General features: G+C 39.6%; 2 protein-coding genes across 4 annotated transcripts; one reads left to right on the top strand and one right to left on the bottom strand.

Annotated features, from left to right (window-relative positions):
• Positions 1-1,112: 1,112 nt before the first annotated feature.
• Positions 1,113-22,441, top strand: LOC143474354 (cytochrome P450 4B1-like). Of its 3 annotated transcripts, none has more exons than XM_076971809.1 (12): positions 1,113-2,063; positions 2,738-2,882; positions 2,994-3,038; positions 3,118-3,245; positions 3,349-3,473; positions 3,551-3,705; positions 4,099-4,205; positions 8,327-8,517; positions 8,750-8,883; positions 9,225-9,289; positions 9,473-9,555; positions 22,300-22,441. In XM_076971809.1, exons 1-12 carry the CDS (start codon positions 1,863-1,865, stop codon positions 22,439-22,441), a joined length of 1,521 nt encoding a protein of 506 aa, XP_076827924.1. In that variant the 5' UTR covers positions 1,113-1,862. The 3 variants fall into 3 exon arrangements, with proteins under 3 accessions (XP_076827924.1, XP_076827925.1, XP_076827923.1); XM_076971810.1 differs by lacking the exon at positions 22,300-22,441 and adding an exon at positions 9,982-11,290 and having other exon boundaries at positions 1,114-2,063; positions 3,653-3,705; XM_076971808.1 differs by lacking the exon at positions 22,300-22,441 and adding an exon at positions 9,982-11,290 and having other exon boundaries at positions 1,121-2,063.
• LOC143474357 (uncharacterized) lies at positions 19,045-25,093 on the bottom strand. Its single transcript, XM_076971813.1, has 7 exons — positions 24,949-25,093; positions 23,425-23,721; positions 23,057-23,329; positions 20,080-20,307; positions 19,785-19,928; positions 19,662-19,705; positions 19,045-19,506 (listed from the first exon to the last, which is right to left on the bottom strand). Exons 1-7 carry the CDS (start codon positions 25,016-25,018, stop codon positions 19,387-19,389), a joined length of 1,176 nt encoding a protein of 391 aa, XP_076827928.1. The 5' UTR covers positions 25,019-25,093; the 3' UTR covers positions 19,045-19,386.
• Between the last annotated feature and the right edge of the window lie 1,286 nt (positions 25,094-26,379).

The following is a 26,379-nucleotide window of genomic DNA, read 5'->3' as shown; positions in this document are numbered from 1 at the left end:
TGTTTATACGTTGCTGTGGTGCACGGTTTTCAACGTGGTCCGCGGCCCCCTGGTGGTCCGCGGCAGGAATGACGGTGGTCCGTCACATGCTATTGAAAATACTTTCTGAAAATGTTTTCATTTTGTTTAAAAATCTATTTTAAATTAAAATGTAATGGAATTTACATGCAGAAATGTAAATGTACTTTACTTAATGTACAGAGGTCCTTCATCAGCTGTGCAAGCTCTGAATGATTGACATAAGTGGAGTCATTTTAGACAATCAAACATGTTATTTTCTGAAGACACCTCACAAGTAACTTCTTCAAATGGCATTTCGTGTATCTGCTGTTTTATATATCAGGCTTAATTCCCCCATGGTCAAACACAGTTCACTCCTCCACAGGACTGTGGATACAGCTTCATTTTGCCCAGAGAGACAACCATGTGGAGCACGGAGAGTTCCCTTAAGTCTCCACTGACTGAACACATTTGTATTCTGACATTTTTATCATCACCTGAACATCTCTCAGGTCCTCAGTGGCCTTTGTGTTATGGAGCACAAAGGATACAACTGCATCACATCCACGTATCTGTACCACCTCAGGGACATATTTAGACTATCCTTTACCCCTAAATTGAGCATATGTGCAAAACAAGGACAGATGTTGTCACCCTGATTTTTGCACTACAACTGCCAGGATTGCTCCATTTTCTGACACTACCTTCTCTGTCTTATTCATTTACATACTGACATTATCAGCTGTACGCTGTCTAGGAAAGGTTTTCAAAACAAAATCTTGCCAATCTTGAGTCATATGACATATAACTGTCACAAGTCCACATATCAGTCTTTTATATTTTATGGGGATTTTATATCTAGGATCAAGGGCTCTCACTAACACATGGAGACCCTCGTCTTCCTCTATGGACACAGGCTGGAGGTCTTTGGTAATCATCTCTCCCAGGAAACTTGTGATTTTCTCTGCTCTTGAAAAATCATCTACAAACAATACAGCACAAACCAACTGAAGCTGTTGGGGGGTTGTCAAATCTTATAAATGTAGCAGTCCCTCCAAAATCACTAACAACACTAGAAATAGGCTTGCTCATTCAAATGCTTTGTATATGAAACTGAAACAAAAAATGTTAACGAAAAAAATAAATGTATTAATCACTAATGGGCTAATTTATCAGCAGTTAGTCAGATCATATGTATGGTATAGAATAGTCCAAGAGTTCTGATTTGTATAGGTATTATATTTATTACCTTAATTCATATGCAATTTATTTAACAGTAATATTTATAACAAGTTGAATTAAACATGGCATTTTGTTATTCAAAGAATTATAGGAAGTGATCACAGAAAGCAAAGCTGAATAGGTGTGAATCAGTTCCCCACAGTCAGTGAAAAACACTGCCTCGTGATTTACACACTGCCTGGGTTGTTTGCCACTGCCCAAAGACTCGACTCCGTTCGGACATTCACCTCACGCGCCTACCTGTGCTACTTTTTCAACGTGCTTATGCGTGTGTGGAGCAGGGGGAAGAAGGCGGAAGGAAAATAGTTCCGATATTTCGCCATGTTTTATAATATCATTGTATTATAATATTTTTAAATGAATAGTCAGCTAGGATATCCAAGAAATTATATCAATATTTTTGAGCCAGAATTGATTATTAAAGGTAAACGGAAGAATCAGACGTATTGATTTTGGTATCGATCCGCCTATCCAATTTTCATACTACAGGATTCGAAGTAACCGACAGGTTCAGATATTCAGCTGATCTTCGAGCCACGATTTACCTCCGATCTGGAGGTCTCCTCCGCGACGGAAAATCAGGGATAACGTGTGTGAACTCGGCATAGAAATTACGAACTATGGAGATCTATGAATATTTTAACAGGGCAACGGAGTTTTTCCTTCAACAATTTGGCTTATATCACGTGTTGGTAGTCGTGTGTGTCATCTACATTTCAGTGGTACTATATAACTTGATGATAACCAGAAATAAAGGGATGCGGGCATTTGAGCAGTTCCCAGGGCCACCTGGCACCTGGCTGCTTGGACATGTCAAACAGGTAGGAATAAACTGGGCTTGGTTTAAATCTGAATAAACGTTTACGGATTATTTGACAATAAAGGAAAGAAATTCAGGCTCCAACTGTTTTCCCGCCATCTCAATCTTATTTTATTAAAGTAAACCTCAGGTCTAAAAGTTTTGAGGGCACTTTCGAATCATTTGTCTAGTCAGTGTTTAGATAAGAACCGCCTGGCACTATGACACAGACGAAATATTAGCCAAGCGGTTGACCTTAGTTGTAATAATTGGACTTTGGTTTGGTTAACAGCCAGCAGCTATTTCTTGTTGATTAGTAGCAATAGTGGGCAAATGGATCACTTTCACTTATATAGTTTATAGCTCTATATATACTCTGACAGAATCTTATAGAACTATCCTAATATACCGAATCCAAGTATGTGTCCTTAAGCAAGGTTTGTGTGAACACTGGCAGAGCACCATGTATGCTATGTCAATGCTTCAGTAAATGCACTATTTGTTCTTGATTGTTTATTGAGTTAAAGCTAGATTTAAATAACTAGGCTATCACAGAACCACATTGTAAGGGTAAGAGTGAATATCTGTCTTTGGAATTCTTGGACTGCATGGTATAGCCTTTATGAACGCACTAGGTATTTATAGAGGTTTTATTTGGAGTACTTGCATGAAGTGACTTTCGTTTTTGCACTACAGTTTCGGCAAGATGGAACAGATTTGGAGTTGATAACCAAATTCGGAGAACAGTATCCTTACGCCTTTCCATTACGGTTTGGCCCTACCAGCATCTATCTATTTATCCACCATCCAGCATATGTGAAGACCCTTCTGGCATCATCAGGTCAGGTCCAAATTTGTTTGAGTCAAAAAGTAGTTTAAACTATGATGTTTAACAAACTGATAAACTGAACTCAGGATTTAAACAGTACCTGAATGCTTTCTTATTTCACAGAACCAAAGGATGATGTTGCATATTCATTCCTCACCTCTTGGATAGGTAAAGATGACTCCCAATATAAAATATTATACTATTGTTTCTGTACCTAATACAGCTGTTTGCTGCTATGTGTCTGCAGGAGAAGGGTTACTTGTTTCTGCTGGTCAGAGGTGGTTTCGCCACAGAAGACTACTCACTCCTGGCTTCCATTACGATATCTTAAAGCCTTATGTGAAACTAATGGCAGATTCAGCTAAAATTATGCTGGTGAGTAAATAGCTCAGAGATTTTGTCATGCATGGTAAATGTATTTTTATAATCCTTCACCTGCATATTTGCATTGCCCTATTTTGTAATCTTTCTCTCAAAGGACAAGTGGGAAACTTATGCAAAAACAGAGGAATCCTTTGAACTTTTTCAGCATGTTAGCTTGATGACACTGGACAGTATAATGAAGTGTGCTTTCAGCTGCAACAGCAACTGTCAGACAGAGAGGTGGAGTACAACTTGGTCCATATGGTACCATTAAAATATAAAGCAGTACTATTGTAATCTTGCCACTCTCATTGCAGTGGATCCAACCCGTACATAAAGGCAGTGTATGAGCTGTGTTACCTAGTGAATCTCCGGTTCCGCTGCTTTCCATATCACAATGAGACTATCTTTCAACTTAGTCCACATGGCTACAGATACAGGAAGGCATGCCAAACTGCACATTGTCATACAGGTATATATGAAAGTTTTTGCTTTCTAGATGAGACAGTTCGACCTAATCACCCTTTAAGGCAGAGGCTATTTTGGCATTGTCTTATTTTTTAATAGTTTGAATGTATAATATTTTTGGCATTTATATAAAAATGTAATTTAACAAATTCATGATTTATCATGATTTTAAGCTTAGAAAATGTTTTAGGAATACATTTCAACATGTGCATACTCTTGCAACATGTGCATACTCTTGCAGTGTTATTGTTGATGCATTTTATAACATTTGATGTTAGGGGTTTACATAGCTTCATAGAAACATTTGCCTTTAATCTTCTATTTTACATTAATTATGCACAAGTTATTAAGTCATTATAATATCAACCTATCAGGAACATAATGTTGTTTTTTGTAGAGGAAGTCATAAGAAAGAGGAAAGAAGCTTTAAGTAAGGAGAAGGATCACGACAGTCTTCAGAAGAAGAGGAATTTGGACTTTTTGGATATTCTTCTCTGTACTCGAGTATGTCACCCCATCACTCCCTTATCACACTTTGATCACCACTCTGTGAACTTTGGGATACATGCATGTAATTTCTGCAGAGATCTTGGGTAGACCCACATATCCTGTTAATTTCAGGATTGTTAAGAGTTAGAAACCTTGGACTCTAGAACTAATTGTAGACTAGTGAGTGAGTTTCTGATGGTACTGAAGGGATTTACTTCAAGGTGAGTGGATATGATCATCAAAGAAATGTCTTAATTTCCCTTCAAATCTAAATCTTTTGTTTCTTTTATGTAGGCATTATTAATTACTGAGCGAACTTCATATATTAGTTTCAACTGTCAGCCCTGTTACTATATCATCCCATGACTTTATCATTCATGTTGACATTCACCCCAAACCACTGAGCTATTTTTTTATTTTTGAATGTGGATTTTCCAACACATAATCATGGATATACACTGGACTTGCTTTGCTTCACTGGATTCAATAATATCCCTGTTACCAGTTCCGATGTTGGTTTTACTGGACCCTCTGTCAGGACCCTCAATGTCAACCTGTGGCCCGGTGGCCCTAGCCCAAGTCACTCTGCTTGACCCAATGCTTCTTGAGTTTTGCAAGCTTCTTTAGAAGATTCATGAGGAATTTCAGCTCTTTGTGGATAGGTGTCAGTGCCATCCCAACAGTCGGGTGCTAGCCAGAAGCTACACCCTTGTGCTTACTTTTCCCATCGTCTCTCCCCTGCTGAACGGAATTATGATGTGTGCGACTGGGAACTGGAGTGGTGGCACTGGCTGGAGGGATCTTAATACCCTTTCCTGGTCTGGACGATCACTAGAATCTGGCTTACATTCAGCAGGCAAAGTGTCTCAACTCTTTGTTGTTCTTTGCCAGGTTCAACTTTGTTTTATTATACCGACCTGGCTTGAAGAATACTATCCAGATACTCTCTCCTGTCAGTGGGACCCCGTGACCATACAGTTGCCCATGACCATTGTTCCGTGTGGTTGTATTGTGGCTTCCATCCAACAGGGCATAGAAGCTGAGGTTCAGCAGGCTCTGAGGAACTAGCCAATCCTGGAGGGGTTCCTCGCAGTAAACTCTGATCTCACTGCCGTCATAGACAATGTGCTACAATGGGGACACTCTTCCCAGTTTATTACACATCTAGAGGTTTTTCACATTGTCGTTCCTGCGAAGGAGGTTCTGGTGGTCACACTTGGATCGCGATGTACTGCTGCATGTAGCTGCTTGTAGGGTGTGATTCTGTAATAAGGAACCCAGAACCAAACCACCTGAGCGAATTCACCCATTTCCCATGGTCCCACGTCTTCTTGGACTTTATAACTGGGCTGCCACCTTCTTTCTTGGGGCAACACAGTGATTCTAGCCAATGTGGATGGCTTCTCTAAAATTAGCAATTCATTGCTTTACAGAAGCCATTGTCGGCCAGGGAGACAGCCATGTTCTTTCTAGAGCACGTGGTGGGGCTCATGGGCTACCCAGAGTTGTGGTGTCTGATATGGGGCCTCGGTTTGCAGATTGCTTCTGGAGGACATTCTGCTGGTTGCTGCGGGTTGGTGCCAGCCTCTCTTCTGGTTTCTACCCCCAGTCCAACAGCCAGACTCAACGGGTGAACCAGGGTCTTTAGCGCATTCTCCACTGCCTGGCTTCGGTTAACCCTATCTCCTGGTCTGAACATCTGATGTGGGCAGAATATGCCCACAATAACCTGTGGCGCTCCTTCCTGGAGATGTCTCTTTTTGAGTGCTTCGACAGGTATGCACCAACTATGTTTGTGGTGCAGGAGCAGGAAGTTAGTGTCCCAGCAGCAGAGCAGCTTGTAGGCCACTGTCGACGGGCTTCGTAGTGGGCTTGTGGGGCTCTCCAGGCTGCCATCGGGGCTCATAAGAAGGACGCTGACCAACGGCTGCATCCTTCACCATCCTTTCATGGACAATCTGTTTCAACCCTACTGACTCCTCTATAATTTCTGAGATCGTTTGTAAGTCTTTCACTTCATCCTTCCAGTTTGACCCTGCTCTTACTCTTCTTCACAAATCATGCCTCTCATTTATTCATCTATTGCTCATTTGATTTATCAGTGTAGGCTCTGTTCCAGCCTCTCTCAAAATAGCAGCAATTACACCCATACTTTAAAAAACCTGGGCTTGACACTTCTTCACTTTCTAGTTACAGAAACCTCTCAAATTTTCCTTTCTTAGCCAAGGTATTTGAAAGAGTTTTGGGCCTCACAGCATCAAGATCATCTAATTAGTAACAACCTGTATAACCAGATCAGACATGTGACACGCTGGAGTATAGCAGGTTCTGGAGAGACCTGAAGAAAGGGGCAAATCACAGGTATAGGCGATGCATAGAGGAACAGTTTACTTATCACAATGGGGAAAGGCATTAGGATCATGATGGACTACAAATGCAGCTGCAAACAGCCCTGAGCACTATCTGACATTCTGCACCAGTACTTTGCTTAATTCAATACACAAGGAAGTCGAATACGTTCCGCTTACATCTTCGTTTGGTGGAATCCACACTGAAGGAGATTGATGTTACCATGGCTGCCAGGACAGACAGGGTGAGAGCTCGGCCACTAAAGTCATGCACAGATCAATTTTCATGAGTATTCCTGGATACTTTCAACTTCTCATTGCAGTGGACTGCAGTCGTCATCAGTCTCAAATCTTCTATCATTGTATCTGTGTCCAAAAACTCAGCTGTCCAGTCCAAAAACTACCACCCAGTTGTGCAAACTCCTGTCATGATGAAATGCTTCGAGAGGCTTATCCCGCAACACGCCAAGGACAGCATCCCCCTTACCTCGGTCCCCTTCACCCTTTTCACACACAAATGCACTTCCATCTATGCTTTCAACATCACTGTGAAGTTCAGAGACAACACCACATAGATCTCTTAATGAATAACGATGAGACCCACTACATAGTGGAGATCTTTCGCATGGTGATCAACAACAATCTGGTTCTGAACACCACCAAGACTAAAGAGGTTATTATGGATTACAGAACTAGAAGAACAGCACATGCTCCATTACTCATACAAGTAAGTGGAAGTGGAGTGTGTAGACAACATAAAGAACCTGGCTCTCCAGGAGACACAGCTGCCTGCATCTGAGCGTTGAACACCTCCCACTTGGTGAAGAAGGCCTAGCAAAGGCTCTACTTCCTGAGGAGGCTCAAGCAGACTGGACTCTCCTCCCAGTTAGTAGCAAACGACTACAGTAGTACCACTGAAAGCATTCTCTGACTGTAAGACTGTATGGTATGCCAGCTGAACAGCACAAGACAGTAAGTACTTGGTCCGGGTGGTGGTCTTCATTATTCATATTTTATATTTACAAGTATTTTATAATAAGAGCTCTTAGAAGTCATCATGGGAAAGCCACTTCCTATGTAGCTGACTTGCTCCACCATTTATTAGCCCCCAGGGATCAGAGGTCTTCAAATTGGATATGTTTGGCCATTCCAAGGAAATCCCAAATTGATTGTACCTTTGCAAATCATGTGCGTGAATATTAAATGTGCTCCCTCAATTACCTTCAAGCCAAAACTTAAAGTTTTATAAAATGTCATTTAAAAATATTTTAAGTAAAGTGGGTGGTCTGTATATATATTATTCCTTTGGGCCTGGATTTTGTATTTTGTTATCATACATGTTTTCAACTAAATTGCTGACTTTGTACAGCACATATATAACAAACATTGTATAATGTGTCTAATTAATGTAACGTTGGCGAGAGGCTGGACAATGCGTGGACGACTTTCAGGTTCACACACGGAAGTTTATTATAACAACGTTATATATGGTGTGAATGCACACAGAAACGACATGAAACATGCGCAGCAGACTCAGACAAAGATGAGCACGGGACACTGCTCATTAAATAGACAACATTAGCCCAGAGTGATAACGAAACGAGCCACAGGTGAGACTGATGAACACACTCACACAAACCCACGCCCACAGAAATACACATATGGACGGAGACAACATTAACACACGCCCAAAATAGATTAATAAAATCTATTTACTTTCTTATGATATTTGACCTGGAGTCCTAAAGACAGGTTTGGCAAAACACACTGTTATACTCTAATCTACAGGATGAGCAGCAGCAGGGATTGTCAGACGAAGCCATCCGAGCAGAAGTGGACACGTTTATGTTTGAGGGACATGACACCACAGCCAGCGGCATCTCCTGGATCCTCTATAACATGGCCTGCAACCCTGAGCACCAACAGAAGTGCAGAGACGAGATCCTCGAAGCCCTGAAGGGGAAGGACACTATGGAGCTGTACTGTCACTATTTATATCACTTAGAGAAATTAACGCATTACATACTATTGTACTAGAAGATGAAGGCGCTTATACCACAGTTAGCTAGATCAATGGTTCCTGCCTTACTCCCACCTGGTCTGCATTTGTTTGTTTGTTATATGACTACCTCAAAGCAGTGTGTTGGGAAGTGAGGGCTTTAAAAGGCTTTTGGAAGCTGGTTTTCCTATTTTCCTGTCTGTGTCTTATAGGGAGGACCTGAATAAAATACCATACACGACGATGTGCATTAAGGAATCTTTGCGTTTGTGCCCTCCTGTACCAGGAACGGCACGGAAGTTGACCAAACCCATGACCTTTTTTGATGGAAGAACGGTCCCTGAAGGTAAGGCCTGTCCACATAAGCATCTCTGTAGGGTTCCCTAAATTAGTTCTAAAATCATTATGATTTCAAGGAAAGGGATTCCTGAAAGCAGTGTAATTACTGCCATTTGTCAAATTGTTTTCTCGTTTTCTATTTGCTCATAGCAAACATGAGTGTTCTGATAAAATATTTGTAGTAGTATATTTGTAGTATATATACTATTTGTAGTATATATATAATATTTTTAGTATATACACATAAGTAGTACCTATACCTAAAGTGGTCCCTAAATTAGTTTTATAGGTGTCATCCTTGAAGGTTCTATTTGAACCATTAAACTGGTTTTCTCAATTTTTTTACAGGTTGTCTTGTTGGTATCACTGTTTATGGAGTCCACCGAAATGCCACTGTTTGGGAGAACCCCCATGTATGAATTCACTGATTATCATATACAACCCATATATCTCTTTTTATTAGACATTTAAGTAAGACCCTGTAAGGAGAACCTTCGTTTGCTAAAGCAAACTGCCTGAAACTACAGGAGGATTACTAAGTCCTGATTTTAAACAATTTCTGTGTGTACCACTATAACAATCATTTATTTCCATAGGTGTTTGATCCACTACGATTTCTGCCTGAAAACACTGCTAAGAGGCCGCCCCACGCTTTTGTGCCTTTCTCAGCTGGACCAAGGTAAATGCACAATAAATGCAGGTGTGACTCTATAATAAAATGCACTCTGGGGTTATAAAACCTCACCCAGAGAAAGTGGTGCTTACCTGAACAGAATTTGGAAATGTTATGCCTTTATGACCTTATTCTATCCCTAATACCAAAGGAGTTTGAAAGTGATGCAACATTTTGTACCACAGCCAATCCTGCATAAACAGAATAAACCTTCACTAAAATAAATTTTCGATTGTGATTGCACATATGAAACTAATTTAGTCCAGGTCTTAACTTTAATCCAAATCTAGAAAACTAGCTCTGAAATACAGGCTTATTCCAATTTATACAAAATACAGTTTATATTAAGGTGAATTAAAATGCTTACTGTTTATAGGACAACAAACTATTACTAATTCTTTACTTATTCATTACCACTTGCATTTGACATAGGAATTGCATTGGGCAGAACTTTGCTATGAACGAGATGAAAGTGGTGGTAGCAATGACACTGAAGAAGTATATTCTCATCAAGGACACAGAGCATACTCCAAAGATGATCCCTCAATTAGTCCTCAGATCCCTCAATGGAATATACATCAAGATCAGATTTGTGAAGAATGAACCTTGAGATGATGTCTCAATCAGTATTTTCTGAAACATGTTGTGGCATTAGTTTTAAGTGTAGTGAGCTTGGTGCAGCTTGTTGGACTTTTGTGGTTTCAGTAATGAAAACTGGCCCTCAAGCTGCAGTGACTCCTGACTAGGACTCACTCATGTAACATTTAATAAATGGTGTGGTAGTGCTGGGCGATAAAACGATATCGATATGTTTTGCAATACATTTTTCCTTGATGGCGATGATAAGCTTGGGTAGTAGAATTCAATAAACATTTTTTTCCATTTCCCACCCTGAGTAGTGAAGCCAACGGCAGCAATCTGATGACGTAGCACACTATCAGGCTGCACGCTGAACATGCTGCAAATACTCAAAGCAAATACAACGTACATTGTTCAGGACAAATTCTTTTATGCAGACACCCTAGGTTTTTAGCCATAAACAACTATTGTGTTATACAGTTCAGTTTCTCATTAAGTTGAATGGGACTTAAGTAGTAAAGCCCTTTATGTAACAGATCTATTAATAAAGTCTCATAGCTACAGTAGCTATTTAGATAGAAACTACTGTTTTAACTGCTGTGTTAAATGGGATTTTAAGCCTTAGTTTCTGTCTAAATACCTAGCTAGTTTGCTACAATTAAAGAGCATTTAGCTTACACGTGAAATAGCATGATAAGCAATTTTATCATGGGTAAGAAAAATGATGCAATGTCTCAAAACGATTCCACAAAATAGATTAAACCTGGTAAGAATAAGAGAATAACACAAGGTTTGTAGCCCTAGGATGCATGGACGACCAATACCCCCTAACTTCCATGGGTGGGGTCAAAATAGACCCCAATTAGAATCAATGTGTTTTTGCAATGAATTAAAAAAAATGCTTTTAGTTTTGGTTAAAGGTGATTATATTTATTATATTTGGGTCAACAAAACATGTCCAGATGGACAATATTCTGGATCCTCTACATCTGAGATGTCAGATTCTGAGTCAATCCCACCGATGGACTCTTCATCCCATCCGTTCAGGATCATATCTCCAGAAAGTGCTCCGGGTATCCTAGCAGGCCTCTGAGTAGCCATGATAAATGTCTGTGCATTTATATGTAAGTAAAAGCACAGACATGCATGTGTGCCTGCACACACACACACACACACACACACCCCATTCAATAATGATATAATTGGTTACCTAACAGGTTAGCTTTTATTACAAGGAACCATGAATACAGTGAGTCTCTACATAACAAACACAGTAATATCAGCGAACTTACTAATCTACTGTAATGGTAGCTAGCTAAGTAATCCAACTAACACCGTACTAACATTACTACTAACCTTATTTTGTAGTTAGCTAGTTAAAACCCTCCCAGGTCTATTGATGCACTGGTGCGTCAAAGATGGATTTTAGACACGTCCAAGTATTTTATTTCTATTAATTTTATTAAATACCTGTCTACTTTGCTGACCAACATGTTACTCTATGACAGAAAAGGCAAATGAGTTGATAAATTAAGATAATACCCCTCCTATCGTCCTTGAGGTCAATTTGTCCCCACTGAATGTTTATCATTCAAAAAAATAGTAGTTGACTTTTCTTTTGCTTCATATTTCATGACAATTTCTAATTTGATGGGGACAATTGATAAAGCATAAAATTGTCATGAAAATATTTTATCAATGTGCTGAACACATATTGCACGCAGGTCGTCCTCAGGGGTCAATTTGACCCCAAGCTGTTTTAGCTGTTAAAACTTGTCTATCAGTGTGTGTGATCTAACATGACCACACCTGTAGGTGCACTTGATAGATCTGAGTTGATATATTTTGCTGATATACTTTGATAATTCCCACAGTAGAACTATTTCATGTTCGACTACTATCATGTTCACACTGTTTCGCAAATGGGTGGATTTTCATGTTGTTTTCATACTTTCATACTTCATATCTCTATAGAGCTAAAGTTTACAGTGGGCATAAAAACCTATTCCATGTTTTCACTAGTATTTGACATGTTCTTATTATCCTTTTTCTGGCTCACAATTGCCCCCCCCCCCCCCCCCCCCAAAAAAAAAACACTCAAATAAACAAAAAAAAACATCTATTATTTTCTGTTGGTGGCGCTATAGTAAAGGCCCTATCCATCATCACCAAAACAAGACTTGTGGTCATTAATGTTGAGAAGTAAATTTGAGAAGATATATATAAAAAAATTCAAGATTTAAGATTAAAATTTAAATTCTATTTTAAAGGTTTGACCTGATGGTGGCGCGCTAGAGGACAGGTCAACTCACGGATTTTCAAGGGGTTATTTATGTATTTAACAAATAAACAAAGTGCCTGTACCAAAAAAGTGGTCAACAATGTTCTGTAAATCATTTTCTGGAGGTAAATATCCCTGGGGTCAGATTGACCCCAAGGACGAATCATATTACTATATTCGAGTACAATAATACTTACATGTATGCTCCTGGTGGTGGGAATGCAGGCATCAGATGTGTAAGAGGGACAGAAATTGTATCCTGACAGTCACAATTGTTAAAAATCTAAAGTTCCCAAAGCAAAGCCTTGAGATTCTGTACGAAATGCTTGGGGTCATTTTTGACCCCACTTATGGAAAACTGGGGTAGTGATACAAAAACTGCAATTTCTTAAAATGTATAAAAACATAAAAAAAAATTCAAATGACCTCAAGTCACAAACATGTTTTATGAGGAATACCTGGAATATGGAAGTGTAAAAACTTTTCATTTCAGAGATTTTGAAGAAAAACATCCCTTGGGGTCACTTTTGACCCCACCTATGCAGAAACAAGAGTTGTGTTATACAGTATCTCATTACGTAGAATGGGACTGAATTAATAAAGCTCTTTAACACTAGAGCTCCTGAGAATTCAGGATTCTGAGGACATCACCCCTCCTTCTTCTCCTTCTTGCCAGCAATTAGCAAAGCCAAACATCCCCCTTTATTATGTTGATTGCAAGGTTATTAAGCCTGAAAAACTATGTCATACTTTTCGTCTAAATACATAGCTAGCTACATTTAAATTCCTTTACTTGTGTATTTAAGCCTTAAAAGTTTTTTAAGCCTTATTTTTGTCTAAACATCTAGATATTTATCTAGCTACATTTAAAGAGCTTTAGAAATTCAGTCCAGTTGTGCTGAATTCCAACTCCCCAGCAGAATCCGACTCCCCTCGTTTGCACATGCATAAAGACACTACAGATTATATTTGAGAGTTTAATTTTGGCAGGCATTGTGTTGGCCTCACCAAAATCATACTCCCCTTTTTAAAATAACCCTTGTTGAACGTAGAGACGTGCTTCATATGGAATAGCCTACACATCCAGATAAGTCACAAAAATTACAAAAAGAGTTAACCAGGCATTTCAATCCTGTCACGGTACGCCGGGCCCCCTATTGGTCGCCCCCTGTCCACAGTGGCAGTTGTCTTCTTGTTGTTGTGTTGTGTTCGTCCCTCAGGTGGGCGGAGCCTATGATCCGCCTCACCTGATGGTCATTTGTTTGTCCATATATGTCTTGTCTTTGTACCAGTTGACCGCTGGTCATTGTATCCTTGATTTGGATCTTGTCACGGGTTTTTGGTTTGCTCACTTTATTCATCCATTTCAATCCATTTCAATCCATTTTATTTATATAGCACTTTAAAACTAAAAATGAGATTTAAAAATGGCGAGTGACTCAATCTGCCTAATGTGCAAAGGAAGGTCATTCCACAATTTTGGACCCGCAGCTGAAAAGGAGCGATCACCTCTGCACTTTCGCAGTGTCCTCGGAACAGTAAGGAGGCACTGATCTGTTGACCTAAGCGAGCGTGCTGGGCTATAGTGTTGTAATAGGTCGGACAGATACTGGGGGGCGAGACCATGAAGAGATTTAAAAACAAATAAAAGAATTTTAAACTGAATTCGAAAAAGGACCGGAAGCCAGTGCAATGATTTTAAAATTGGGGTGATGTGCTCTCGTTTTTTTGTATTTGTTAACAGCCGTGCAGCAGCATTTTGCACAAGCTGGAGTCTGGCAATGGACTTCTGGTCAAGACCAAAGTAAAGCGCATTACAGTAGTCCAAGCGATTAGTAATAAAAGCATGAATTAAAATCTCAAAATGGTGACGAGGGAGGACTGATTTAATTTTGGCCAACTGTCTAATTTGAAAAAAGCTTGCTTTAACAACAGTACTAATCTGCGAGTCAAACCTCAGATTACTGTCGAACTTCACACCAAGGTTTGTCACAGTAGGTTTAACATATTGTGTCAAGGCACCTAGATCACAGTCATTAACTCCAGTGTCATTTGGGCCAAACACTATTACCTCAGTCTTCTTTTCATTAAAATGTAAAAAAATTATTAGTCATCCACGCCCTAATTTCCTCAACACATTGTAAAAGTACTTCCAAAGAGTGGGTATCCTGTCGCTTTAGTGGCATATAAATTTGTGAATCATCTGCATAAAAATGAAAAGAGACACCATGCCTTCTTAATATGGAGCCAAGAGGGAGCAGATACAATGAGAAAAGAAGAGGCCCAAGAATAGAACCCTGGGCCACTCCACATGTGAGAGGGGCTATGGAAGACTCAGTGGCCCCCAGACGAACACAAAAGCTTCTACGTGTCAGGTAGGACTTAAACCACTCTAGGGCAAGGCCCTGGATACCCACACAGTTATAAAGACGAGATAATAGAATTTTATGGTCCACTGTATCGAAAGCTGCGGTTAAATCCAGCAAAATAACTCATTAAAACATGTTTAATTATTCATTAAAACATCCCTTTTCCTTGAGACTTGGCGTGACCAAGGTACACAAAGACGAGCAATGTATATATATATATATATATATATATATATATATATATATATATATATATATATATATATATATATATATATATATATTAGGGGTGGGCATAGATAAATTTTTTTAATCTAGATTAATCTCACTGAAATCTTGAAATTTATCTAGATTAAAATGGCTCATATGCGTGCTACCCAAGTAATGACTAATAGTCAGTCTTTGAGATAGGGTTTCTTAATACTTTGATACTTGAAGAAAAAAAAGATGCTCAATAAAATGTAGGCTACTCGTGTTCAACGGTTTAGTCAGTTAAACATGAATTTGTAAGCCTACATACTGTACATTAAAAGGGGTTGATAACATGTTTATTCTGCTAAACATGAGTTTAGAAATGTAAGCCAACATTTAGTACATTTAACCTGTTTTCGGCGGCGGCGACTCTTCCCCTGGGCTGCATCAGTGCATGACCCAGCGTTGATAGCTTGACCAAACGGGTGCTTTGCGTTTAAATGGTACTTCAGACTGGTAGAACTCCTACAATAAACTAATTCCACGTTGCATAAGGTGCAAACAACTTTAGTCTTGTCAATGTCTCCATTAGGAAGCTTCCTAAAAAAGAATTTTCCATGAAGCAAACCTGGCGACTTCTTGGCTGCATCCATGTAAGCACACGTGCGATTTGCTGTGGGTGGTAATTCCCAGGTTTGAAAACTCGTTCTCGACCCCTACTGTGCAATTTGGTTAGGAATACACCTGAGCTAAACTATCAAGGTGAAAGTCATCATAGTTTGCTTACCTATTTTGACCCAGTTCCCAACTCAACTTTAAGAATAGATTAATGGCGATATTTTTTATATCGCCCGATAAGAGTATCAAATTAACGAGCGGTCCACCACTAATATATATATATATATATATATATATATATATATATATATATATATTGTTATAAGAATAAGTATTAAAGTTTATTTTTGGGAGTTTTTTCTATATTATGTGTCACGGCTGTTGTTGTTGTTTGGTGACGTCATGTGCGTCCCTCAGGTGGGCGGAGCCCGTGATCCGTCTCACCTGAGGGTCGTTTGTTTGTCTATATATGTCTTGTCTTTGTACCAGTTGACCGCTGGTCATTATATCCTTAATTTGGATCTTTTGCACGGGTTTTGGTTTGCACACTTTCTATTAAACCATCCTTTTTCCCTGAGACTTGGCGTGATCGCTTCCTTTTCAGTTGCTCACACCGCCCGTCACAGAATGACCAGCCACCCTTCGGAAGCCGCCGAGTCTCTTTTTCTTTCTCCTTCGTTCGTGGTCATGTCTCGTGGTAAGTGTTTGTCTGCGTGGTGTTTTGTGAAGAGTTCCGCCGTGCTTTTGTGTTGTGTTTGTGGCACGGTGAGGACCAGGGCTGTCTGCCCTGGGAAAACTCTTCGTGTCTGTTGTTTGTTAGTTTGTTTGAAGAGCTCCGCCGTGTCTGTGTTTGTGGCACGGCGAGGACCAGGGCGTCTTCCCTGGAAAGGCTCTTCATGTTTTGTGTTGGTTAAAACGTGTGTTCATGTCGACGGATGTGTGGATCAGTGTGCGTGCTCGTTGTGTTTAATGTTACATGTTTTGTGTGTGACGCGGTCGCCGCTCATCACTGTCGCCTTGCTCCCCGTGTATCTTGTGTTAAATGTGGGGAGCGACTGCGGCTCTGAGCGGCGCGCGTCACTGTGTGTTTATGTCGAGCGCGCATGTGTAGGTCCCGTCTCTGTTTGTGCACCGTTTTTGTTTGTTTGTCTAGTAATAGCGTGTGCGTTTTGTCCTAGCGTGTTGTCATCTGTTTGCGTGTAATTCCACGCATGCTCCTCCCCTTGAATGTGTGTTTGGGGGGGGACCGGCTGTGGTCCCGTGCCATGGGGTGTGGCACGGAGGGCGTCGCTCCCGAGGGAGGCCCTGAATAGGGTAGGGCGCGTTTGTGTTGTGTGTGTGTGTGTGTGTGTGTGTTGTTCTCTTCTCTGTGCAGGTGCTTCTCCTTGGCGGTGTTCCTGGACCTTGTGGGGGTCTCCACCTGGCAGGAGCCCCCTTGTGTTGTGGGGTGACCAGAGCCCGGTCATGAAGAGCCCCTCCCTAGAGGGCTGGGGCCCCCGGATGTTAGCGGACCATGGGGCTCCGGTCTGAAAAGCTCCTGCTGAGGAGGGAGATCCTCCCTCCTGCCCGGGGTGACCAGGAGGCCCTTGGGGCTGCTCCCTAGCCTGCGTCGGGGGTGCTCTGGGCCTCGGTCTCTGGCGCTCCTGGGTTGGGTGGAGGAGTCCACCTTGCGATGAGAGGCCCCGGGAGGGGTTGGCTTCCCAGGAGGCTGGGGTGACCCCTAGCAGAAGGCAGGGGTCAGCTCTGGGAGGAGGTAGGTCCAGGAGGTGAAGTAGCCATGCCTTGGAGAGGTAGCCTGCACACACACACATACACGAGGGACGAGAGAGGAGCCGTAGCCCCTCGTCCTCACACCTGTGGGGCTCACCGGGTGAAGGCCGGTTAGGGCGTGAGGGCCCTGCGACCGACTGGGGCGTGGTTTTGTGTTGTTAACGGCCCGGTCGGTCCAGGGTCCCGCCCGGGGAGGTGAGCTGTTTAATGTTGTGTGTTTTATGTTCCAGCTCCCGGATGGCAGGGAGTGTGTCCCTGCCGTGTCCCTGCCTTCCTGCCCCTTCGTGTTTTGTGTGCAGCCCCTGTGTGCCACACACCCAGTGGAGGGGAGTGCGGCTTGGTGGGGGGGTCTGTCACGGTGAGGCGGCCCCCTACCGGCCGCCTCCGTCCACAGCGGCTGTTGTTGTTCGGTGACGTCATGTGCGTCCCTCGGGTGGGCGGAGCCCATGATCCGTCTCACCTGAGGGTCGTTTCTTTGCCTATATATGTCTTGTCTTTGTACCAGTTGACCGCTGGTCATTATATCCTTAATTTGGATCTTTTGCACGGGTTTTGGTTTGCACAGTTTCTATTAAACCATCCTTTTTCCCTGAGACTTGGTGTGATCGCTTCCTTTTCAGTTGCTCACACCGCCCGTCACATTATGTCTTAAAAGTACATCTAATATGTATTATATTTCAAGTTGAGTCTATAATAAAAATGTAAGACAAGGGTGGATTGCCCTCTCCGGGTCAGGAGTGAGTCCTTGACTCAAGTGGAGGAGTTCAAGTATCTTGGGTTCTTGTTCATGAGTGAGGGATGGATAGAATGGGAGGTTGACAGGTGTATCAGTGCAGCGTCTGCAGTGTTGCGGACACTGTGCCGAACTGTTGTGGGGAAGAGAGAGCTGAACCAAAAGGCAAGGCTCTTGATTTACTGGTCAATCTACATTCTGACTGTCACTTATGGTCACAAGTTCTGGGTAGTTCTGAACGAATGAGATATACAAGCGGCTGAAATGAGTTTCCTCCACAGGGTGTCCGGGCTCTCCCTTAGAGATAGGGTGAGGATTTCAGCCATCTAGCTTCTCTATGGGCCAGTTGATCTGATCTGGATGCCCCCTGGGCACCTCCCTGGTGAGGTGTTCTGGGCATGTCCAACTGGGAGCAGACCCTAGGGAAGACCAAGGACACACCGGAGAGATTATATCTCTCGGCTGTCCTGGGAATGCCTCAGAATACCTCAGGTGGCTAGGGAGAGGAAAACATGGGCTATTGTGTAGGCTATTGCCCCGTGACCTGGAACCAGATTAGCGGATGTAAATGGATGGATGGATGGAATAAAGATAGCACTTGAGAATGTGTGGCATGTCAAAGATGCTGTCAGACATGGCTGAAGTTGCTTTGGTATACCTCAACAAGGTATCAATGGTGCGAGCAGCAAAACCACAGACTGCAAAGTGGTTTCAGTGTCTCAGGGGTCTTCATTGATCTAAATCACTCATGGGTTCATAGAATAATTATACAAAGGAGTTTTTACTTTTTGCTTATATAAAATAGAAAATACTAAGTGTTTAGTGTATGAGATTTTACCACTTAACAATTCTGAATGTTGTATTATACCCCCATTTATTGATATGTACTACAAAATGTACAGGTTTAGCAGCCAAATTATTAGATATGTGTATCATATATCTGTACCATTTAGGCTGCAAAAATCTTTTTCCCTTTTGCATTAATCCTGAGTTGCTTTCAAATTTTTCCTTTAAATTAAACATAAAAAATCCAAGGACAGACTGTTTACATATTTGATTTATTGCAAAATTCTGGTAAATAAACTAAAACTGATGCAGACTTGAAATGTGCTTGTCAAGTTCATTTTACAAGGCAATTTAATTTAGAATTTTTGCTCATCCCTGAAATTAGTTAGTCTACAACACTGGTACAACAATGCTAAGAATTGCTTTTTGGTTTTATGAATACAGACTCAACCCACAAATAATAAATAACATTTTTAACAATAATGTCTTCTTAAAATGCAGAAATCGTCTTATGGTTCCTGTGCTTTAACTTGACTGTACACACATTCATTTTCAGGTGTTATGACATTTAGATGTTGATATCTTATAACTTCCAGAGTAGAATAAATCAACTGAGACTCATTTTCACCCTTTACAGATAAGAACAAGCAAAAGTAAAAAAGGTGTCTTAGTGTTAAAGGTAAAGAATGTTTTCAAAGCTCTGATCATTTTATATTTGGATACAGAAAATTGGATTTGGATTCAAAAGCAATATTATACAGACTATATAGTATAATATAATTACCTCTGAACACCTGGTTGTTTTTTGATGCATGCTTAAATTCTTGTCTGTAAAACAATAAAAAATAATTTTGCATACACATACAAACCAACATAAATGTTTTGAATAATATCATGTTCCTCTCACCTGCATTTGCTCTTTGTTGTAACACCCATAAACATGTGATAACTATAAAAATGAGGATGAAAACAGCTGTAAACATGTATATGAATATAGCCTTTTGTGAATGGGTGCTGTATGCATCATCCACTGTAATGCCTGCAGTGATATCTGAAATTTAATGAAATGCAATACAGCTCAATAAATAAATCATACATTTTGACTAAAATCCATTAGATTAAAAAAGACCTCAGATATGATACATCAGATTATGTCCATTAGGTGATTTCATTAAAAGGCATTAATTACCAAGAGTAATTACCTGATTGCATTGTAACATGGGCCTTCTCAAAACTAGATCTGTTAGTCTCCATATTGTTATGATGCAAGCTGCAGTTCACAGAGTGCTTTGAATTGTTTACAGTCCCAGTAACTGAGATTTTCCATTGATTCATCACATAAATTACTGGGCTTCCCTTTGCTGCATCAATGTCCATGTCACAGTGAACAGTACAAATCTGGGGTGAATCACTCAGCTCCATATCTGTGACTGTGAAAAGCATCATACAACTGTACCTCTCACAGAGACACTGAAGATATATTGAAATATTTTTATTGATTCTGACTTTTTAATGATTCTGTAGCTATTTAAAAACACCTGTCACAGTATGGTGGGCCCCCTGCCGGTCGAGCCGTCCACAGTGGCAGTTGTCCTGTTTTTGTTGCATTGTGTTTGTCTCTCAGGTGGGCGGGGTCTATGATCCGCCTCACCTGATGGTCGTTTGTCTATATATATGTCTTGTCTTGGTACCAGTTGACTGCTGGTTATTATATCCTTAATTCGGATTGAGTCACGGTTTTTTGGTTTGCACACTTTATTGATTAAACCCTCCTTTTTCCCTAAGACTTGGCATGATTGCTTACATTTTATTCCGCACCCCCTGCCTGTCACAACACCAAAATAGAGTAAAAATATAGTTTTTCCTAGACCTTTTGAGTTTATTGAATTAAATTATAAGCAAATTCAACAATCTTGTAACAATTTACTTATTTTTTTCTATAATTCAGAGCAGCAAGAGGGAATTGAGTTGATACATGTTTTTTTCTGTTCAGTTCTTATTGCCAGTGAGGCACTATGCAACATTACCACCATTGTTGAGAACTCCACATATTTCAACAATCAGCTCGGATTTGGAAGAACTAATTTCGGTATCATCTAATCTAATGTAATATTATCTAACAAAATCTAATATATTTGCTTCATCGTAATCCATAGCTAACAATTTGCTTTTGAAATGGTTATAGTGAAGTAGCTAGCTAGCTAATATTAGCTCACAGTTAGCTTTCTGTTTAGCTCATATCATCATTACAGTTGATAAATGCTGTGGTTTGTGGTGCTCATGCACAAATTTATTGAAATATGCAATGGATACTTGTAGTTTTAAAAATCCTGTTTGCTAATTAGCCAACTTGGCTAGCTAGCTAAAATACTATAGAGCTAATTTACTATTGTTGGGATATTTTTTCTTGACCCAGATAGGCCCCAACACTGCCCCAATGAACCGACTGGTTTTGACTGAGTTACCCAAGCAAAGTCTTAACACCAAAAGTTCTTTTAGATCAATTTATATGAAATATAAATGAGTACAAAATAGCCAAAGTATACGTGGTACAAACTCTCCAGTGCACTGGTGCTAGTTGCCTAGAAGTCTACCTAACCCAAGTGGATCTCAGCAGCGTCCGAGCAAAACGTCCCCCGTGCTGGGCGATGTCCTCCCTTTCATACCTCATCTCTAAGTTTCGATTCTTCTCTAAGTTTCGATATCTGCCCCCACCTTTGCTACTCTTCCTTAGAGCCCCCCCCCTGCTCCTCTCTAGCTGTCCGTCTCCTTATTTCAAACTGCTTGTTTTGCAGCTTACACTGAATAGGGCCATTCTACATAGCCTATTGCTTTGATGGTCAAAAGAAATGTTAAGTTGTTTGAGGTATGTACTTGTGATTTTAGTTATCCTATGGTAATTTATTTAGGTATAGAGTCAGGGACATAAATTGACTTACTTTACACAGAAAGTTAAAGCTCAGAAATATCCATCCAAACAGATTACTCTTTTTTTTAAAGCTATGTAACCCCCCCCCCCCTTTCTTTTTTTTTTACAGTGAGTCCTGTGAATTCTGCTGAATAAGGAAAATTGATGTAATAGCAGAATTGAGACATAAAAATGGACTTCAGATATAAACATCATTTATTTTGCCATGCTGATTGAACTACCCAATCACAAAAATGAATAATGATAGTTATAGTTAGGATAGCTAGTAACTGAGAAACTGGTGGCACATAATTTTGCACTTAAAAAGTGACATTCATCTTTGATTAAAGTTATGTTAACAATTTCTATAGTTAATTCCCCCCAAAAATACTATTTTAACAGTGTCACGGTGGGGAGGCCGGCCCGCCACCAGAGGGCTCGTGTCACAGTTCGCTCGTGTCACAATTACTAGCACCTGTCCCTGTTTATGTTGTGCACCTATTTATTCCCGCAGGTCGTTAGGTCCAGTGCTTCACATTGCCCCGCTGGAGCTCTACTCTGGACCGTCTCCCTGTGTCAGTGCTAGTAGAGTGGATGCTATTCGATTTTGCTGCTTTGCAGTGGTTTCAGTTTGGCTGTTTTTGTTTCCGTTGTGAATGGAGAATAAAGACTATTCAATGCAACCCTCGCCTTCGGCCACCTCTGTTCCCCCGTTACAAGCAGTTGTGTTATTTTGAAAGCACTGAAGTTTGATCAACATTTGCAGGAATGTGCTAAAATGACAATATAATCACAATTATGCAAATTTAAGACCTGACATCACATAGTTTCACATTAAATACTAATGTATTTGAAAGGATAACGTCACAAATTTTAAACAGTACTATGATATTCGATACAGTTGAGTATCTGTAGGATGAAATTAAGGCTTGGTCATCGTAAAAACGGATCTAATTTAAGTATTTTGAGAAAAGTCTAATGCATTTATGATTTAAGTAAAAAACATTCATGTAAAGTCAAAGGTAATTAGAATGTGGAACACGTTCAGTTGTAAATAATGAAAATTGTAATCCACAACAAAATAATGAGACTATACTACATAAATGTATATTTCATTACTCTAAAAAAGACGTTCATGCTTATTTGCATAAACAAATTGCCTCTAACCAGAATATGTATTTCTTAATATTCTAAACAAAAATCATTCATTTTGCCAAATTCTGAATTCATAAATGATATTTGGCAGTGTATAAGGTGATAATGATGCTTACCAGTAAGTACACACAGAAGCACGGAGCAAACTTTGTGCTGTTGCCCAGTGGATGTCTCTCTCCAGCAGGTATACTCACCTGCAGCAGATGGCTGAACATCCAAGATGAATAAGAAACTTGCGTTTGTCAGATCACGTTTTACAGGAGTGTCAGTGTTTTGGCCATATGCTTTAAATTTCCAGTTTAACTTCAGACCCATATCACGGAGACAACTATAGTTAAAACTATCACCTTTAATTATGAATGGGCTTTTCACTGATGGACAAAATGTGTCTGCAAATAAAATAAATGGTCAGTGCATAATTTCTCTAAAAGCATAATTATCACCTGATCTTATAGAACACCTTTCAAGATTGAGTTCTACTTACCATATTGAGTTATCAAGGATATTTGTTTACTGTCAGTACATTGCTGTGTGCAGACTTGACAATAATATATCCCTTCATTGAGATCGGAGAAGTGATTGATTTGTAAAGCAAAGTTGTTGAGAACCGTTGTCCCATGCTGTTTCATCAGTACATTGTAATAAGTTAAGGTTTTAGCTTTCTGAACAAGAGATTCAAAGTCATCTTCTCTTTTGTACATCCATCTGGCAGTTAGGTTATCAGCATAAACATCACAAGGTATAGTAATTGTGCTTCCAAATGGCACAAGTTTGACAGAGCCTACAGACAATGAAGAAAAAAGTAAAACAAAAAAGATGCCTTACAATAGGTATAAACATTTATATTCTGATTGAAATGCCTTTTTTTAAGTTTTAAAAATAAAAATCAGTGTTGAAGTTCTAATAAACATTGCTAGTACACATGAACAGTTATTAAAAGGAAGCCATGGTACAAGTTTTGTTTGACATTCAACCAGAAATAATAATTCTTCTGTCACAATACGGGGGCCCCATGCCGGCCGCCTCTGTCCACAGTGGCAGTAGTTTATGTGGTCCTGCTGTTGTTGCGTTGTGTTCATCCCTCAAGTTGGCGGGCCCATTAGGTAATTTGTCTGCCTCCATATGTCTTGTATTTGTACCAGTTGACTGCTGGTTATTGTTTCCTTAATTTGGGTCATGTCACGGATATTGTGTTATTATTCTATTTCTATTATATTCCTCCTTTTCCCCTGAGACTGGCATGATTACTTCCTTTTTATTTTGCATGCCTGGCCTGTCACAACTTATAATAATATTTCTTCAAATCTGAACTTTCGAAATTGGAGAAAATATTGTTATACGAAAATATTGTTTTTGTATCCTAAGACATAAATAAATGTACTTGAATGTCACTTGAAATATAATGATTATGTACATGTACACAATGTACACAAAATGATAAATGCTAAAAACCAATTATTTTTATATTCTGATAAAGTATCACTTAAGAATTTTTATTGAAAAATCAGGACATTCACTGTATTTCTAATATAACCTTGTCAAATGCTTTAGTTAAAATATTGTGCAAATCTGGAAATATAGGGTTTTGTTATCATGTTCACAGAAAGGAATCCACTGTGAGATTGTTTGTCTAACGAAATCCTCCTCCTAAATCCTCTAGAAAAGTATGTTAAAATATATAGTATTAAATACCATGTGAATTTGTTCAACAGAATGAACTGAACCTTTGAATTTCAATAACAAAGGACATTTTAAAAAGGGAAAGGTTAACTTATACTTTATCATTCTCGACAGACTCTCAAGTCACTTGAAATAGAATAATTATCTTGATTATTAGCTATAATTATGGAAATGTGCATAGAACAATATATTCATATTAAGCTGTATGATTCATTAGCTCTATCCCATGTTAACTGCAATTCAACATGACGTGTCAGCACTTATGGTTTGATTTGAAGTAGAATTAAAGATGGAATCTCAGCGATGGGTTTTATGAAGTGTTTCTTACCTGTCACTGAGTCAGCTGAATACATTTTGATAGTAGGTAAGAACAACATAAAGTAGAGGACTCTTGTCATATTTAAAGCAGTCTGTTTAACAGTCAAACACAAAGCACAAATACCACACAATGGCTGAGGCTCTGGATGCTTCCTGGGGTGTGTTTCTCAAAAGGTCAGTGCTGTGCAATTATTTTTTTTTCCACTCCAACCCACCTCGTCTGACTGTTTATATCGTGTCAGACAAAACAACCACTCATGTTTACAACTGCATTCACTCTTTGGCTTAACTAACTGCAAGATTAGTAGACAAAATGTAACGTAAATGAGAAAATACCCTAACAAGTGTTGAAGAAAGTATATGCAATATTAGACAATATAGTCAACTTAGTATACACTGACTTTAGTTCCACTTAGATTAAGAACTTGCTAAATATTTGACTAGATTGAATAGAGTGTAAAATGAGTAGATTTACACTCAGCATTCCATCTGCTACTTTAGTTTGTTTTATAAATGCAGACGCTAACGTGGAAAAGAAAAAAATAATAATTTTGTTAGATGACTTATTGTTATATGACTGAACACCTGAAGTTCCAGCAGATTAAACATTTAACTAAACAACATCTCAAGTAGAGATGTTAAATGTTAGATATGTTTTACAGTCCATAGACTGTAAAAGCACCTTTTTGCAGTGTCATGTATCTTCCTGTCCATGCTAGACTTACATTAAATTAATTACACAAAAACATTTTTTTAATCATTAAAAAGAGTCATTACATTTGAAAGTCTTCATGAATTTTAAAAGGTGGTTAATTTGTACCTCATAAAGGTTTTGCAGTATTACTGTTTATATGTTCATTAGTCTACAGGCTTGTCTGTGTCAGATGGTTACCACACATCTGTCATGCTGATGTGACCCAGTTTTCACCACAGCACCTAACATGACTAAAGTAAGAGCAAAATTTTATTCGATTTTGATTTATTTCATCAACAATATCATTGTATATATTTCCACATAAAGGGAATGCTATTCTAGAACATTTCTCTATATTTAGCTGAAACTAAATTTCAGCTAATCCTCCCCCCCCAATTAAATTATTTTATTTAATTATTGGATGGCCACACAGAGAGGATGCATGGTACAGACACAGAATGTGACAGTGCATCCGTTCAGAAATACCATAGAACATCAGTTTCCTTTGGGGGCGAGATGGAAAATTGGTAAAAACAGCTTCCTCAGCCCACTGTGTACTATGAATACTATGAGTCAATTTTTATGTAACACGTTTAGAGTAAAATGAAAGCACTACCACTTTTGCACTGGCAGTCAAGCCTTGCAACACATTCCTAGCACCCATGACACAGTTTTACCATTTTGACAAAGACACTGCTATCGATTTTTTGTTATGGGTTTTTTACATAAATATACCATTACCTGGCA

The sequence above is a fragment of the Brachyhypopomus gauderio genome, chromosome 13 (assembly GCF_052324685.1).
Source record: "Brachyhypopomus gauderio isolate BG-103 chromosome 13, BGAUD_0.2, whole genome shotgun sequence".
NCBI classification, from domain to species: Eukaryota; Metazoa; Chordata; class Actinopteri; order Gymnotiformes; family Hypopomidae; genus Brachyhypopomus; species Brachyhypopomus gauderio.
Note: the sequence above shows the minus strand (reverse complement) of the source record. Positions and strands in the feature narration are given on the sequence as shown.

Excerpts from the sequence above, each read along its gene's own strand:
- LOC143474354 (XM_076971808.1), top strand. The coding sequence starts at position 1,863 with ATGGAGATCTATGAATATTTTAACAGGGCAACGGAGTTTTTCCTTCAA. Across the intron at positions 3,474-3,550 it reads AGCAACTGTCAGACAGAGAG|TGGATCCAACCCGTACATAA; the intron begins GTGGAGTACAAC and ends CTCTCATTGCAG. Across the intron at positions 9,556-9,981 it reads CCTTTCTCAGCTGGACCAAG|GAATTGCATTGGGCAGAACT; the intron begins GTAAATGCACAA and ends CATTTGACATAG.
- LOC143474357 (XM_076971813.1), bottom strand. The coding sequence starts at position 25,018 with ATGACAAGAGTCCTCTACTTTATGTTGTTCTTACCTACTATCAAAATG. Across the intron at positions 23,722-24,948 it reads TTCAGCTGACTCAGTGACAG|GCTCTGTCAAACTTGTGCCA; the intron begins GTAAGAAACACT and ends CATTGTCTGTAG. Across the intron at positions 19,929-20,079 it reads CCATGTTACAATGCAATCAG|ATATCACTGCAGGCATTACA; the intron begins GTAATTACTCTT and ends ATTAAATTTCAG.